General features: G+C 58.8%; 1 protein-coding gene across 2 annotated transcripts; it reads left to right on the plus strand.

Annotated features, from left to right (window-relative positions):
* Positions 1-10,503, plus strand: IFITM10 (interferon induced transmembrane protein 10). 2 transcript variants are annotated; one of them, XM_037403265.1, is made up of 3 exons: positions 1-277; positions 1,272-1,686; positions 10,200-10,503. In XM_037403265.1, the coding sequence occupies exons 1-3, from the start codon at positions 252-254 to the stop codon at positions 10,347-10,349; spliced, it is 591 nt and encodes a 196-aa protein (XP_037259162.1). In that variant the 5' UTR covers positions 1-251; the 3' UTR covers positions 10,350-10,503. The 2 variants fall into 2 exon arrangements, with proteins under 2 accessions (XP_037259162.1, XP_037259161.1); XM_037403264.1 differs by lacking the exon at positions 1-277 and having other exon boundaries at positions 758-1,686.
* Positions 10,504-17,032: the final 6,529 nt, after the last annotated feature.

Genomic DNA, 17,032 nt, shown 5'->3' on the forward strand with positions numbered 1-17,032 from the left:
CACGGGAGAAGGGCTGAGACACGGAGGAGCTCTCCTGCGCGGGGCATGTTCGGGGGGGGAGGGAGGGGGCTGCAGGTTGACCTTCCCATCCCCGAAGTCCCCCCTTGCCCCCCCCAGCCCATGGGTGCCCCCCCCCCTCCTCCCGCGCCGAGGACGCCGAGCCGGAGGCAGCGCTGAGCCGGATGCGCAGCGGCTCCCCGCAGCCCTCCGCGCGAGCCGGCCGCTCCTCCTGATGCCTTCGCGGGAGCCGGATGGACGGACGGACGGGCAGCCAGAGGTGGACCAGTCTCTCCTATTTGCAAAGCTGGGGGATGGGGGACCCTCTCCCCACTCATCCCTTTCCCGTCCCCTCATCCCCTTCCCCGTCCTCCACCTTCATCTCCTCTCCCCACTCATCCCTTTCCCATCCCCTCACCCCCTTCCCCATCCTCCGCCTTCACCTCCTCTTCCCACTCACCCCTTCCCCGTCCCCTCATACCCTTCCCCATCCTCTGCCTTCATCCCCTCTTTCCCCTCCTCCTCCTCTCCGGACACGATATTCTCTCCCCACCCCCCGAAAAAAAAAAAAAAGGGGGGGGGGGGAGGGGGGAAGGGGGGAACCTGCTGGCAGGTGGAAGGAATCTGGCAATGCAATCCCACTGGGAATCCCGCAGAGACGAGGGCTCAGCCAAAGAAAAAATAAATAAATAAATTTTAAAAAATCCCCCCGAAAAAGCCACCCCCCCAGGAGGTAGGAGGGCGAGGGGCCGGGCTGCTCTGCCGCCCCGGGGGGGCCGCTCCCCCGCCGCCCCCAGCCCAGCCACCCGCTGCCGTCCCGACATGGGACAGGGGCCGCGACAGGCAGCGACAGAGCGACAGCGGGCGGGGAGGGCGGCGGGGGCGCAGCCCGGACCCCCCGCCTCCTCCCGAGCGTTTCTGTCTGCCTTTATTTATTCCCTCATCGGCGTTATTTTGTGTTCACCCCCCGTGCCGGGGCGGGTCAGGCGGGGGGCGGGACGTGCCGCTGCTCCCGCCGCGGGGCCGGGGCCGCCGGCAGCTCCGCGCCCGGCCGGGGCTCCGCGCTGCCCCCTCCCCCGCCGCCTCCCGCCTCTCCTCCCGCTCCTGCCCGCTGCCGCTCCTCTCCCCGCTCTCCCCTCGGGCTCCCGGTCCCTCTCCTGCCTTCCCCCGCGGTTCCTCTTTCCCGCTCCTTCCCCCTATTTCTTCTCCCCCCCCCCCCCGCCCCCTCCATCCTCTCACCCCCATTTTTCACGGGGGGACTTTCGCTTTGCCAGGGCAGAGCGCGGTGACGCCGCGGCAGCCACCACGGAGAGGACACAGGACCCCCCCCTGGGCCCACCGTGCCCCTTCGAGGGGGTGGCCTGGAGCCCGAGACCCCCCCAGGGCCCCCCCCAGGGCTGCTTTGCCTGCATCGCCAAGCCCCCCGCTCTCCGGCAAGCTTCGCCCATCCTGTCCCCTTCTTCTGCCGTTTATCTCATGGAGAGCAAGAGCTGCAAAGGGGACAGTCTGCGGCCGGCAGTCCCGTGCAAGCACTCGGTGGAGAAGAAGACAATGACCAACCCCACCACCGTCATCGAAATCTACCCCGACACCACCGAGGTGAACGACTACTATCTCTGGTCCATCTTCAACTTTGTATACCTCAACTTCTGCTGCCTCGGCTTCATCGCCTTGGCCTATTCATTGAAAGTGAGTACGGAGCACGAGGCGCGGGGTTCGGGGTGGCCGGAGGGGGGAGGGGGGTGCCTGGGGGTCGCGCCTGGTGTAAATCACATCTTTGCCACCCAAATGAAAGGTTGCAGCTGCTGGAGATGGGGAGAGACGCGGTGTGGTTGGGAGCCGGGGATGTTGTTTCAGGTGGGGAAGAGGTGCTTTGGCTTGCTCCGGTGCCCTCGGAGGTGGAGGGTGATGGGCAGAAAACGTGGGGCTGGCTTGGCTCGTGCTGTGCCCGCAGGCACCCCGGCATTCGGTCTGTTCTTCGGGATCCTGTTGGTTAGAGACCATCAGGATAGGATCCAGCAGCATCGGATGGTGGGGCAGAAGCAGTAAGAAGCAGCCAGCCAGGATCAGCTGGCATCTGGCTGGGGGGGGAGAGGCTGCCAAAGTGCAGGGCAACCCTGCTGTTTCCTTCTTGCCCTCTCCCTAATTAAAACACTAATGCTGGTGGCCGGCTCCCCCCGCCCCGAGCCCTATAAATTCCCAGGCAAGCCCTGGAGACCTGCCAGCTTCACTGAACGAGCGCCAGGGAGCTGACGAGGTGGAAGCGAGTGCAGGGGGGCTTCACACAGCATCGGGGCTGGGGGGATAGAGCTGTGCTGCTGGGGGGGGGGGGGGCGATGGCGTGGAGCGTGGCCCACGGTGGGGATGGCAGCGGGCCGCTGCAGGGCAGGGATGGGGCCCAGCACACAGGCAGCCCCTCAGCCGGAGCCTGCCAGACGCAGAACTGCCTGAATGGATGTGCAGGGAGCCCGGGGCGGCTGGGTGGCCCTGGAGAGGAGCTGCTGATTTGTTTTGGCAGGCAGCATTTAGAGGAAGGCCAGGGCTCCATGGGCTTCCTCACAGAAGCAGGTCATTTGACCCCATCCAGCTCCAACTGGACCGCGCCAGCCCCTCGGGGTCTCTGGCAGAGAGGCTCAGCCACCCATGCCCTGGGCTCCCCCAGCACTGGCACTGCGGTGCCTGCCTCCGTTTCCCCTTCCCTGAGGTGGAAGGTGAGCGCCCACCCACCACCCGTGCAGCCGGCTTCGCTGCTGCCTGGGCAAGGCACTTAATGGCTTATATCACACCAGGGCTGAGCATCACTACAAGCGAGACTGATCGAAGGGCAAATCCAGGCAGCAGCAGCCTAACACTAGTGGGGGAAGGAGTCCCTTAACGCCCCCCGCTGTTTTAGCCAGCGAGGTAAGAAAGTGGCTTCCTCCCTATTTTTCATGTCTTTGCTCATCTGAATTTGCCTTTCACAATCGGTGTCTTCTCCGTGCAAGAGGCTTGTCACAGCAGACTAAGAGAGGCTGTCACATCACCAGGACACGGCGGTAGCTGCAGCGGGTATCTGGGTAGATGTGGGCAGCAAACAGTGGGGTCAGGACAGCCTGAGGAGCAGGCTGACCCATCCCCAGGGGACAGGATGGAGTAGGGTCTGCCACCTACAAAGTTTTTAGAGGCTGGACTCTTCACTATCCTTGACACGAGGTGGAAGGAAGGGCAAAGCCCAGAAGTAACCCGGGGCTGGAGCCTCGTGCCGAGGCAGAAGTGTGGGCTCAGCACCTGCCTGCAAAGATCTAGAGGACATAAACTCCAGTGTGAAAAAAAAGAAGCAGTGGGGGGGGAAGGCAAACGGGCAAACTTGCTCCAAATCAGGGGAAGGAAAATAGAAGATGGCTGTCAAAAGCCAGCCTTGGCTTCCGGACTGCGGAGGCAGGAGCTGTTCGGGTGTAACGATGGCACCCAAACGGACGTGGACCTGAGCGGGTAGAAATAACCCTGCTCGGGTTTGGAGCTCCGCACCGGCTGTGGCTCTGGCAGGGGGAAAACATCCCTCAGAGGCACGGTGGCCGCAGGGATGGTGGGTGCCCTCGCAGGCTGCTGTCGGGATAGGCGGTGAGAGGCCACAGGTACACTGGGGCAGTAGCAGAAGGTCTGTCCTGGGAAAGACTACTGGGATGTTAAGAAAGACAGAATCCTTCCTCACGCGCAGCTGCTGCAGAGCCCTCCAGAACACCCCGGACAGGCTGGATGTTGGGGTTATTTCTCCAGAAGCTTGTTGTTTTCATCTCTTCTACAGTCAATAAGGTTTTTCCCAGAAGTTCAGAGAAAGCAGAAGCAAGAAATGCCCTGGGGACAGATGTCCCTTTAAACAGACTTCTCTTGTTCCTCTGCAATTAAATGTAAGGACAATTGAGCAGCAGATACTAGGATGCCGCAGATATCTAGGATGTCTCTGCTCTGCAGAGACCAAGTTGAGGGGGGAGCACCTTCCCCTCCCTGAGCCTGTTCTGGGACCTCGGAGGGCAGAGCCCTCAGCCAGTGGAGCACAGGTTTCCTGGCTGAAGGGCTATCAGTGCACTGATGGCATTAAATGATTCCTGGGTTACCGTTTTTACATTTCCTTTAAGCAGCGTCTAGCCATCTCAGGAATTATCATTTTCATTACCAGAAATGGCATTTTCAATACCCTGCCATAACCGTCATCGCTTTTGCCAGATTCATGCTGTTAATAAAGCAGTAGTGCCGTTGTACCCCAAGTCCATGAGATGTTTCATTACATACCTTAGCACACCCTAATATTTCCAGTGGTTTCAGCAGCATAATGCCCACACTGGAAGCTAGATGTATGCTTAGGTACACTTGAATATTGCCGTGAATCTGTCTCCTTCCCCATGCCCACTTTTATTGGCTTCAGCTACAGCTGGGAGAACAGTACCTCCACGCCTGCCTGGCCTTTTGCATGTGAGCTACAGCCTTCTAGGTTTCTTCCTGCAGGGAAATGCGATTTCGTGGTGACCACCATTTACTAAAAAAATGCTAAAAACACACTCCAGCACCAAAGAGTTTATGCTCTTACTGAAAGAAACACTTGAAGTCAGGTGAAGGCAGAGACTGTGACGTCCAAGCCAAGTACTCTGTGTGACAGACAACCCAGCCAAGCGCTCTGAGTAAGAGCGTGATGGCATGCCTCGTCTTTATTTACACCCATAGCGGGCCAGATCCTCAGCAGACACAGCTTACTGGGCTGCAACGGAGTCACACCGACCCACGTATCCCTTGGGGTGTTGTTTCTAGCATCCCAGGCTTCTCAAGGTCAGCCTCCCAAGCGCAAGCAAGGCGCTCGCACGTAACTGTAAGTGTGTGTTGGTGCTGGGGAAGAAGAGATAAAAAGCAGGACGAGGGAAGTTAGAAACCCTGGAGTAACCTTAACCCCAGCTCAGCACAGCTGCGAGGATCGCTCCGACAGCAATGCTTTGGATTCCCTTGGTTTTGGTCACGAGCAAATGCCGTGGCTCGGTATTTGGCAGCTCCCTCCCTCCCTCTTTCCCAGCTCCAAGTGGTAACGCATGATGCATCAGCACCCGGTGGCAGGAGACCTCGCTCCAGGCATTAGGTCATTCTCTGGGGACTGCTGGGCAAGCCAAGACCTGCTCAATACCCATCACACCAAGAGGTGGTACCTCGGAGGAGCCGGCATCCGATACGAGCCGTGGTACAGATGCCTCCTTGAGCCTGTATAGAGACGAAGATGGCAAGAAGCCCTGCTGGCTTTTTAAGTCCCACCAGCAGCCCGTGGGGTTGCTCAGAGTTTGCCTGCCCCCCCAGGCCCACCAAAATATGCAGTGTGGTAGCAGCCCCGGAGAGCGGAGCCGTCCTGCCCGCTCTCTGCCTGGCCCCTAGCACGCAGCTCGGGCACAGCTCCTTGCCTTCCCCCCTCACCGCCTGTTGAGCTGCCCCGTTTCGAGTGGAAGCAGGCCAGCACAAATCCGTAGCTATTTGGTAACCCAAAGAAGCAGGGAGGCTGCGGCACCCAGCCCCTCAGGCAGGCTCTCAGCCTGCTTTTCAGGAGCAGCAACGGTTTCTGGAGGTGGGTGAGACAGGGGTGACAGTGCCATGGCGCTGGTGCCGGCGTGGTAGAGGTATGTGGGCTGGAGAGCTCTTGGCCAATTCACAGAACAAATCAATCCAAGGATCCCCCCCAGAGCTCGTGTGTAGGGATGCAGAGCTCTTCACAGACATGGGTTCACAGACAACCAGCTGCAGGCTGCATGCTAAAAGCCAGGCTGCCTTAAATACAGCCTCATTAGGCTCATCACCAACAAACCGTTTGTCTCCTCCTGCAAGCTGAGGCAGCACTTTGTACTCATGCAGCAAGTTCCCTGCTCCCAAAAACAGGAGGGGCTGAGCCCCAGCACAGAGCGAGGGGAGGTCCCGCTGGGGGGCTGGGGAAAGAGTGGGGTGGTAGGAGCCAAGGGGGATGCTTGGAGAGGAAGCTGAAGGTGAAACCCCAAGGGGAGGAAAGGCAGGGGATGGTGGTCAGAGGGACGAAAGAGCCTTTGGGCACTGGCACACTGGAGGCACTGGAGGAGAAGGTGAGCTGGAGATGGTGGAGGACAAGGTGAGCAGCAGGGAGGTGACAGGCAAGCAGGCATGGAGGGAAAGGCCACCACTGCCTTTTGCTGGTGGGAGAGGAAAGGAGGAAGGTTTACACTGTTAATTTTGTTAACGCACAAAAGCAGGCTGTGTTTTGTGGAAGGCCAGGCACGGAAGAGGAAAAGGAACCGTATAAATTGGCAAGCCAGACCAGAGGTGAGGTCTGCCTTGGCCAGGGTGGGATCTCCAAAGGGGCCACCACACGGTACTTTGGGGTACCTGGGGGCACCCTGCAGTCAGCAGATGTAATTCTCCTTACACGCCAGGCATCTCGGTGCAAAGCAGGGCCAAAAATCCCTGTCTTGTTTTAGGCGAGGGGAGAAGAGTCCAAGTGATGATGAGAAAAGGGTGTGTGACTAAGGAAGCACCACACCTGGGTCTGGAGGGGGTTCAGCCTTGTGACCCTGGGGCCTTGTCCCTCACCCTGCTTCACCTCTTCGGCTGTGGGAGGAAGCAGCTTCCAGGGCTCCCAGAAGCTGGGGCACCCGCTGCCAGCACGTTACAGCGGTGGTGGCCACAGCAGCATGGGAATAAGAAAAGCTGAGGCTGGGCTATAAGAAAGACACCTGCATCTCCTTGAGGACAAAGTGGGGAAGGAGCCGAAACACTTGCCCGCTCCCCGGGAGAGGTCCTCCTCCAAAGCCAGGCTTGGATGCCGCAGCAGGACATTAAAGGGAGACATCTGGAAACATCTGGGGGTGCAAGGCCAGGCAGAAGGAGGCAAGGCCGCCCTGGAGAGATGCGGGAGGCCGGGGCTGTGAGTGCTTTGGGAGGAGAAATGCCAGAAACACCTTTCCATCGGCTTGTGTGCCGCAGGGGCCCTGGCGCTTGTCCCTGGCTTAGAGGCTCCATTGCAATATAAATGAGAACGGGCAATGAGGGATCATTTGCATGAGGGTGACCGCTGAAGCCACAGGGGGTGTGCGGAAATAAAAAGGGAGAAGAGGAAAGGGAGTGAGGACTCGGTGAGGATGGGGCAAGGAGCTGTGTGCCACAGGGGTGTGTGGGAGCAGAGGGGTGGAACCGGACGGGGGGGGGCATGGGGAGGAGGCAGCTGGGTGCCCTTTGGCAGGAGTCGAAGGTGGCTGTCCTACCATCGTTTGAGCCCAAAGAGCGGGAAAGAAGAGATGTGAAGGACAAAAAGAGGAACTGGGAGGGAGGAGTGGCACCAGGGAGAGGGCAGCCCTGGGTACCCCTGGCCAGGGATGCTCAGCAGCAGCAGGACTGGAGCAGGGCCAAAGGAAGAGCCTTGGGAAGTCAAGAGCAGGTGCCACTGAAGCGTACCCTGGGAAAGAGCTAAGCACCGCTCCTGAGTGTGAGCTGGTGTCAGGAGGGAGAGGCTGCTGGGGGCACTGGGAGAGGGCTGGGCATGGAAATTAGGGTGACAGGGCCCCGGGGACAGGAGGAGCAGGAGGTGAGGAGTGGGAAAGTGTTCCTGGGCCCAAGAGGAACTGGCCCCACAAAGGCAAAGCAAGCAGTTTGGCCGCGGGAAGGGTGCAGAGCTCAGCGTGCCGGCCGCGCCGGTCTGCTGGACAAACCTCGTCTGCTGGAGAAACCTCCGTCTGCCTGGCGAACACCAGCAGCAAACACTGGCTCGCCCGCGGCAGTGCGGCCGCTCCCAGCTGCAGCTGGGTTATGGCGGAGGAAGGGGCAAAAGGCGTTTGCTCCCTGAGCAGGGTTTGCCTCCCTGCTGCTGGGACAAGGAGAGCAGGTGAGAGCTTCAAAGAACCTGTGGGAGCAGCAGGCGGGATTTCTGGACCGAATGCAGTGCTCCTGGGGCTGGGGCTGCAGGGACCTCCACGCTTCTCACCGGTGGATGAGAAGGTGCCAGCCGCCTGGTGCTGCTGTGCCCACGGGTTTTTGGCAGGATGCTAAACCTACTGAATAATTTCAAAGGTGAGTCATCCCGGCCACACAGCTGACACAAAAAGGTGTGCAGGCTCCCAGGCTGCCGGCTTGCTGCCCTCCCAGAGGTCATCTCCGCTACTGGGGGCACCAGCCAAGTATGCCACAGAGCCACCCACCGTCGGTGGCTGTCCTCTGTCCCTGCTCCCAGAAGGATGCCCTGCGGCTGCTGAGTGCCCAGCAGCGGAGTGATGGGTCGATGGCCCCAGCTTCAGCTGCAGGCTCCCAGGAGCCGGGTACAACAGAGGCTGAGGACATGGCACCGCAGGATTTAATACAAGGAGGAAAACGGCGCTCTCATTCTCACCTGAGTGCCTGCTGGCGCCGGCTCCTGCCAGCCCAATGCCAGCAGCAGCTGCCCTACCGATGGTCCAGGATCAATGAAGAGCAAGGGGTATGTGTGCAGAGAGGTCCCTGCTGGTGTGACGGAGGAGGGGACGTTGCTGGAGGGTCTGAGATGTGGTTTTGAAGGCCCCATGAACCAGCATGGCTCCGTGGGCATGAGGGGTTCAGCAACCCTTCCCCACACGCAGGCAAGTCGCAGAAGGCTTTCGAGACAGCCCTGCGGGTAAGCACTGCAGGAGGAAGAGAGAAAAGTCACTCAGATGTGGTCTGAATCCATCACAGGGTCTCTTTGGAAAGCTCCAAGTTGATAAAAGCTGTTTCATCTTCCCAGGCCGGACCCTGGGGCTGGGTTTCGCAGCCTTCCACCGACATCTAGTGTTGGGCCGGCAGCGACCGGGCAGGGCTCACGCGGCCGCAGCAAAGGACACACGAGGGATGCGCAGCCCCACGGCCTGCGACCCTCTGGCCACCCTGGATACCCCACGCGGGTACAGGAAGGGAGGAGGGGTAAAGTCTCCTGGTCCTTTCTTCCCACATTCTCGCAGCTCCAGCTGCCCGGCTCTGCTGAGGGCTGGCTGAAGGGGCAGTGCGAGGACAGGGACACATCCCTGCTAGGAAGGGATGGAGCCTGACCCCCCATCTGCTGGGCTCGAACTGCAGAGCTGCTGCTGGCGGGCAGTGCCATCGCTGCCTGGCTGTGCCATCTGCTGCCTGATGATGCCATTGCTGCCTGGAAGTGCCATTGCTGCCTGCTAGTGGCATTCGCTGCCTGGCGATGCCACCTGCTGCCTGGTAGTGCCGTGCACTGCCTGGCTGTGCCACCCACTGCCTGGTAGTGCCATCCCCTCCTGCTAGTGGCATCACTGCCTCGCAGTGCCACGCACTGCCTGGCTGTGCCATCTGCTGCTTCATGACGCCATCACATCCTCTGCCATCAACTGCCTGCTGGTGCCACCGCTGCCTGGCAGCCTGGAGGAGGTGGGGACAGGTCAGCGACATGGACATGCACAGTCCTTACCCACTGCAGAGCTGTCCCAAGGCAAGCACACGTAAGTCCCAGCCCGCAGGATAATGAAGAGAGCAGACCACACTGTCAGGATTGAAAACTGCCAGCGGCAGAGACGCTACATGAGCCGCATCAGACCTGCAAAAGGAACTCATTAACCCAGGACTGCTTAATATGCTGGAGGCTGGTGCACAGCCCTGGAGCTGCAGTAGGATGCTGTGCCAGGTTTCACCCGCGCAGCCCCTCGGCGCAGATGGAGGTGGGTGGGGGGGTTGCACACCAAAACCACAGCCAGCCCTCTGGCTCGCGGGCCGGGCGGCCCAAAGCCCGGTGCTGCAGGGCCAGGGGGCTGTGACGCTGTGGGAAGGATGCTTTAGTGCCCACGTGCATGGGGTGCACCACGGCACCTCCATTCCCTCGTGCGCCCTCGAGCTCCAAACGACACTGCCCCATCCCAGGGGTCACCGGGACCTGGTTTGCTTGGTTGGCAACAGCAACGGGTCACTCTTCCAGGTGTCCTCCACTGCCAGGGGTTTACAGCCTGCCGGCATTACAGTGCTTGGCTTCGCAAGCTCAGCCCATAGCGGAGCCGGGATGCAAACCTCACCTGGGGGTGTCTTACAGCATCCCAAGTGTTCAAGTGCAAAGAGGCCCAGCCCAGCCCTCATCCGCTGTACAGGTACCCTACGAGTGCATTGGGCTTTGCGGGTGTTGCTTGAAAGAAGTTATGTCTTCTATACATCTCCCAGTTATTTTATTTCTCTCTTTTTTTTGTTGTTTTTTTTTTTTTTTTTCTTGGTCTCAGGTCCGGGATAAGAAACTCCTCAATGACTTAAATGGGGCAGTCGAAGATGCCAAGACAGCCCGGCTTTTTAACATCACCAGCTCAGCCCTTGCCACATTCTGTATCATCCTTATCTTCATCTTCCTGCGATACCCCCTCACTGACTACTAGAGTGAGGCCAACAGCAGTGGCCACCGCCAAAATGCCTCTATGCCAGAAGTGTCTGCAGTTGTTTCTTGTAGCAAGGACGCAAAAAAAAAACCCCACCAAACAAACAAGATCCAAAAAACAAACACTCCATCTTGATTGCAAAAAAAAAAAAAAATTAAGTACATAAATAAAAATTAAGTGAGTTTTATCAGCCCAGCTGAGCATACCCTGCCTGCCCCCAAACAGTACGTGAACTGCTGTAGGAAAGGGTCTTACTCGTACACATGTACAGGGAGAAAAATAGACTAAGAAATATTTATTTTATGGCCAACAAGGCGTGTGACAAGAGTGTGCAAAGCACAGAGCGAGGCGCAGCTAGCGGCCGGCAGCTGAGCTCTGCCTGGAGGAGCGGTGGGGTCCTGCTGAGCGGCAGGCACATGCGGTGATGGATGGGGACCACTGAGGACCACGGCAGGGCTGGCTCACAACATATCAGGTGTGTTCAGACTGTCCCACTGCCCCCCAGTGCTGAGGGGGTTTCTTTTCCTCTTTTGGATTTCATCCCCTGGTTCAAACAACTCCCAACCCCCGGGGAGCTGAGGGTGTTAGGATGTTCATGCTAGGAAGCCCCAAAGCCTCCAGAGACACCCCAAAGCGTAAAGGGCAGGTTTCTCCTCGGGATCTCCCGGCAGAGTGGAGAAGGAAGGCACCTTCTGGAGAACTCGCCTAAGTCCCCTAAACTGAGTGCTACTGTATTTCTGTAAATGGTCAATAAAAGATACCTCTGATATCAGACACTGCTGGGTTAATTCCTTCCTTAGGAGGGCTGGGCTCCTAGTCCCTATGGGCTGGCAAGAGAAAATGCTAGTGTCACCAGCAGCTGCTTGGGAGGGATTTAAAGCAGAGTGAGGGATGCTGCTGCAGGTCGGGGCCGCATGCGGCCGTGAAGGAGGGCACAGGTCCAGATTTAAGAGCAGAAACCTCAGCAACTCCCGTGATGGTCAATCAATGGCAAGCAGGCAAAGGCAGCTGAGCAGGCAGGTCCCCCCTCCCCTCATAGGACCAACGCCGAAGACAGAAATAAATCGCCGCAGTCTGAACCTGCTGCTACCACGGCGCTTCCCAGGGTCATCACCAAGAGCCAGATTTTGGAGACGCTGCACGTTTGCTGCTGAATGAGGCAGAAGCTTGGAGCCCTTCCTGAGAGCTGCCCGTGGCTGCCTGCAGTGCTGCAAATCAACGCACCCTGGCTTGGAAACACCACAAATTGATGGCAAGACCAGGACTGAAAGATAGTTTTAGCCCCTCTGACACTTTGTCTCGTCTCATATGCCACAACCGTCTCACCTTTTTCCAGCTGTAAGATGACCTCAGGCAGAGGGAAACCAGTCTCTGCAGACCAGCCATGGAGCCGGGAGGAGGGATCAGCACCCACCTTTGTGCCCACCACGACAGCAGAGATGCAGCAAGAGATGGGGAATGAAGGCAGGCCATGGTAGGACACTTCATCTACTGCTGAGTGCGTGGTTAAGTCAGCGTGCTGTCTCTGGGCTGTGCTCAGTGAGGGTTGTGCCATAGCGAGCCACGGGGACAGACCATGAGGATGCTTCCCTGCAAGCCTCATGAGATGTCTCCTCCTTCTTTCCCAGGTCTCCACGCCTTAACCCCAGCCTGGGCTTCATTTGTGGGGGAAGCTATGGGTGGAAGGACCTGCCCCATTTCCACACCAGACCAGATGAGCGGTCTGTTCTGCGCTGAAGTGTCCACTGGTGGTGCAGTACCTCCTGCCCTGGGAGGTATCTCAGCCGTGAACTGCACCGCAGTCACCTATCCAGAGGGCAAGATTCCTCCCAACCTTTGTTCTTGCTCCCTCCCCTGAAGCAAGTTCTGAGGGGTCACAGCCATCTGCATTTCCACCCCAACATACCTAGGGGCTGTACCCGGTCCCTGTCCCTGGCACAGGAAGGAGGTGGCCTGTCACAGTGGCAATGCCTCCAAAGAGGGTGCAGCCACAATGACTCGCGTTGCAGCCACCCTGAGCTGGCACCTGATAATTGCAGCAAATTAAAGCTGGCTGGGACGGTGCTAGTTTAGTCAAGACCTGGACCAGTCACCCCAAAATCCTCCGAGGGTTAGGAGGAGCGCAGAGGTGGGGTTGCATCACTTTTCCCTCCCCTGCACCTGCACCAAGCTCCCGCTGGCCGCTAGCCAGGTCGTGGCTCCATACCCTTCCCCACCCGGTGCCCTCTCAAGCTTTGCAGCCCAAACACAAGCCCAGCAGGATGGGCCCGGGGGTAACTCATGCAGGGTGACCCCACTTGCACTGCCCAGGGCTCAGAGCCCCGGGTTTAGGTCACTGTGGGAACAACGAGCCTGGCACATCTTGCAATAACAATTGTGTCCCTTTCTATGAGCTGGGACCCATCGGAGCCATGTAGCAGGTGCTTTTGCACTCAGAGACCCCCCTGACTCTGAAATCTTGCGAGGACAGTGCTGCTGTCCCCATCTCCCTTGCCACGTGGGAGAGAGCTGCCTGCTTGGCATGCAGGCATGGGGCTGCTCAGATAAAAGGCAGAGCTGACACAAAATTGGAAGTGACCCAAAGCCAGCCTTTCCTACATTTAACAAGTGTGACAAATGAGTTACCATCATCCTTTCCCCTGACGGACCGTCTTATCTGCAGGAAAATGGATGCTGGTTTAATGAACCAGGGGGATATTGAACTGACTCTGCAGCATTTTTGCATGTGTAAACCATCAGGGATGGAGAGGGTTGGCTGTCATTAGTAATCATCATATTTATTATTTGTTGCCCACGTTGTAGGAGGTGTGAAGACTGAAATTGCTGTGCTGCAGCAGATTGGAGGTCCACCCAGACCTGCCTCGGACAAGACCAGGGTAGCGGAGGAGGATGCAGTAACCCCGTGGCTGGAGGATGGGGTGATGGACCCCAGGCAGATGCTCAGCTCTGCCACAGCCCTCCCTCGGCCCCACCTGCAGCTCTGGGCTGGGAGCTGCAAAGCCCCCGCGCTCTCCCCTCCTCATTCCTGGTGCCTCCCTTCATTTTGGCAGAGCCCCTCCAAACTCATGGCAGTAGGAAAGCACTCCCCAGATGGGAAAAATGAGGGGAACACATAGATTTCCAAGCTTCTTTAGGAAAATAAAAGTAATTTATTCATGCAGAGGTCTTCCAAGTGCAGCAGCATCAAGGTGCTTAGCATTCATTTCACCTTGCCGGTGTCGGGAACCCCAAACTGAGGTGGCAGAGCTGCACCCCCATATACTGGCAGGCAAGTACACCCCAGATTACACCAACTGTGCTGTTAAGCAAAAGAACGAACTTCTTTTCATTTTGAAGGAACGAGGGAAAGAAAAGCAGCCGCCAAATCTGACAGGTCCTCTAATTGCCTTTTATTTTTCCTCTTTTTTTTTTTTTTTTTTTTAAATTTTGCAAGAAAATTCTGGAAGTTCAGGTTTGCCAAGGCTGACACCCGCTGCAGCAGAAGGCAGGCTTTCGAGGGTTGCTTCTCTGCCTTTTCACTTCTGCCACTCACAGCGTTGCACCGCACTCTCCAAATCGCACCTTTTCTTGGCTGCGAAGCTGCAGCCTCTGTTGCACTCGGCGGCGAAGGGAAGCTGAGAGGGGGTGGGAGAGGAGCAGCCGAATGATGCTTGAGAAGCATCTTTTGAGATGGGGAAGAACTGACGGCCACGCTGCCATATAGAGATTTAATTGCGTTCCTTCAGGAAACTGAGCTTGACAGCTTGATGAGGATCTCTCTTCACTTTTTCTTTAGTTCGAGGGGGAAAATGGGGAAGGGGGCGGGGGGGGGTGATTGTTCCTTTTAGCCGACATTGTGAGATTGTGCTTAAAATACGGCTGCCGGGTTTGTGCCCCCGGTACACGAAAGGCGTTTGGGCAAAGCGCACCGAGGCGGGGGCGGGGGGGGGCGCTTGCCTGGGGGGTGCAATGGCTGGGGGGGGGCGGCTGACGGCAGCCCCGCACCCCGGGGCGGGTCACGGCGGGAGGCAGCCGGGCCGGGGCTGCCCCGCCGGAGCCGTGCTGCGGGAGGCAGGCAGAGGGCCCCCGCGCTCCGCCGCCGGCCGCCCGCCCATCCCCGCCGCCTCTGGGCGCCCAGCAGCGGGCCCTTTGGCCCCCGGTAGGGAGCCCGGGTCCATCCCCTCCCATCCCAAGCAGCCCAGGGACGCGCCCCCCGCCCCAAGCCCCGCCGCCGGGTCGATGCGAGCCCCCGTGGCAGCCCCAGCTCCCCGTAGGGATGAGCCCCTTGGTGCCAGCCGGGACACGTGTGACACAAGGGCCCACCCGCCGTCACCCTCCACGCTGGCAGGGGGAGGTGGCTGGGGGGCCAGCAGCACCAGGGGTGGGCGTCCCACCCGCCTGTGAGCAAACCCCACCGTGCTCACCCACAGCTCTGCCCCAGCTGCCACGCAGGGCTCGGTGATGCCGCCCCTGCACAAATGCTGCCGAGCCGGTTGGCATCGGATCCCAGCTGGGGTGGACGGGTTTGGGTTTGGTCAGTCAATGTGACCCCACAGGTCTCCTAGGTCTAGGGGCTGGTGGGAATAAACACGGCGAGGTGGAGCTAGTTCTGTTAACGACCTTCCAGCCCCGCGCCGGCATCCGCCGGTTCCCACACCGGTGGCGAGCTGCCAGGCGTGCGGGCAAAGCGCTGCGAGTCAGGGCTGGAGCAGCCCTCAGCCTGGATACCCAAATTAACAGTCAGAGAGATGCGAACGGCAAGCTCCATCCTTCGGCAGGGTGTGTAAGCCACCAGCAAACCCAGCATGGAGCTGTAGCATCATAACCCTGCTTCCCAGGCGCTGCGGGGGCCGGGAGGCAGAGTCACGCTGCCAGTGAGTAGCAGCTTCTGCCTTTTTTCCCAGCTGTGTGCTGATGTCCTGGGTTACCTTAGTAAAGTCCCTTCACCTCTCTGTTTTCCCCTCCGACACCATCTCATTGGCCATTGGCTTCTCAGAAGAGGAACCGAAGTCTTGCTTAACGCCAACAGGTCCTGGGCTCGCTTGGGACCTTGGCACCGCAGGTGTCCTGCGACCGCTGCAATTGCAGCAGTGCCCAGACACGGGCGGCGGTCCCAGGGAAAGAGCAGGGGGCTGATGGAGCTGCCCCTTCCTTCCACTGCATCACTGGGTGCCGGCAGGCTGTGCAGGACACGTGCGGTGGCGGGCAGCGAGGAGCACCCAGCTCTGCAGGCAGACCACGGCGGTGAGCGAGGGTCTGCCGGGGGGAGGAGCGGGAGGCACAGATGGCAGCAGATGCTCTCATCAGTGAAAATGATTGAAGCAAAACACAAAACAAAAAACCCTAGCAACTGGTGAGCAGCCTAACAAAAACCAGCATAGGGGTAGAGAAAAAGGGTCCAGACCTGATGGACCCTTGCACAGAACCTAACTCCATGCTGCCTTCTGGCCCGGGGTAATGTTTTTCTGTTTTTCCCACCCCCCATTCACATATGGCGAAGAAAACCCATGCCCTGTCCCGGAGCACTGGGCAGTGATTATTATTTAAGACTCAGATATACTGAAATGAAACCGGTTGGTGTCTCTCCCCTTCCCCAGTCCTCTCTCTCCACCCCCTCCCACTGCCTTCAGCAAAGCAAATCTGACCCCAGATGGCTCTAGGCACACCAAAGCCGTTCGCTCGCCCTCACTGCCTGGGACAAGCCCGTCTGTGCCAACATGCCACGCTGTTTTGGCACTGGGGTCCAAGGAGCAGGCATGCTTCCCACACCTGAGGGGTGTTAGTGCAAACAAAGCCTCTGCACGGCTTGGCTGCTGCTCCTGCGGCCGGTGCAAAGGTCCTGCTCCTCTGCCCCTCCCATCCCTTGACTTCGACCCGTCATGCCAGTACCCGGCAACTGTGCCCTGCATTTGGCACATCCGCACACTCCTGCCCGGCTTTTCTCAGACATGTCCGGGGTGGAGGGAATCAGAGGGAATTTATTCAACATATGATGGGTTTTTTCCCCTTTTCCCTTTGGCAGGAGCGCCCCGCGGCACAGTCAGAGCCGCAGAATGAATGCTTCTGCAGCATGCGCTGAGCTGAATGGCACAGCACGCAACCCTCCAGCCTGCTACTTCTGCAATTAATTGCGCGGTAGCTGCTTTTGCGACATGCACGCGCAGCTCCGCACCCTGCAAGCGCTGAGCCACGCTGTGCACGGGCAGATATTTCTATCAGAAAAATGGAGACCAATCCAGGACAGCCCACTGTGTGAGAAACGCAGCTGCCTGGTGATGCTGGAAGTGCCTTTTGCCTGCTCGAGCATGTCAGCTCGCTTCACTAAAGGAGTGACACCATTCTGGGCTTTGCAGGAGGAAGATGGTGTGCTGGGATTCACCGGGAATCTGCTGGGCTCCATCCCAGCCATGGGGTGGGAGAGCTGGAGACCTGCTCCCAGAGAGCACAGGAGCCAAAGAGGGGAGCGGTGATGCCCTTCCTACAGCAGGACGCACAGCTCACCGCAGCCAATCTGTTCCTTTACCAAACAGGGTGACACGGCACCCGGCAAGCCCCTCCGTCCAGCAGCTTGCCGTGCCCCACGCCGGGACAGCGCGGCCAGGGTGACGGGCACACGTGTGGTGGGAACAACCACCCTTGGCAGAAGCAGAGCCAGGGCAGCCTGAGGGTTGGCTCCAGCATCAGCCATCAGCGCAGTTTTGGGG

The sequence above is a fragment of the Falco rusticolus genome, chromosome 10 (assembly GCF_015220075.1).
Source record: "Falco rusticolus isolate bFalRus1 chromosome 10, bFalRus1.pri, whole genome shotgun sequence".
NCBI lineage: Eukaryota > Metazoa > Chordata > Aves > Falconiformes > Falconidae > Falco > Falco rusticolus.

Coding starts and splice junctions, on each gene's coding strand:
- IFITM10 (XM_037403264.1), top strand. CDS start 820: ATGGGACAGGGGCCGCGACAGGCAGCGACAGAGCGACAGCGGGCGGGG. Junction 1,687..10,199: donor CCTTGGCCTATTCATTGAAA/GTGAGTACGGAG, acceptor TCTTGGTCTCAG/GTCCGGGATAAGAAACTCCT.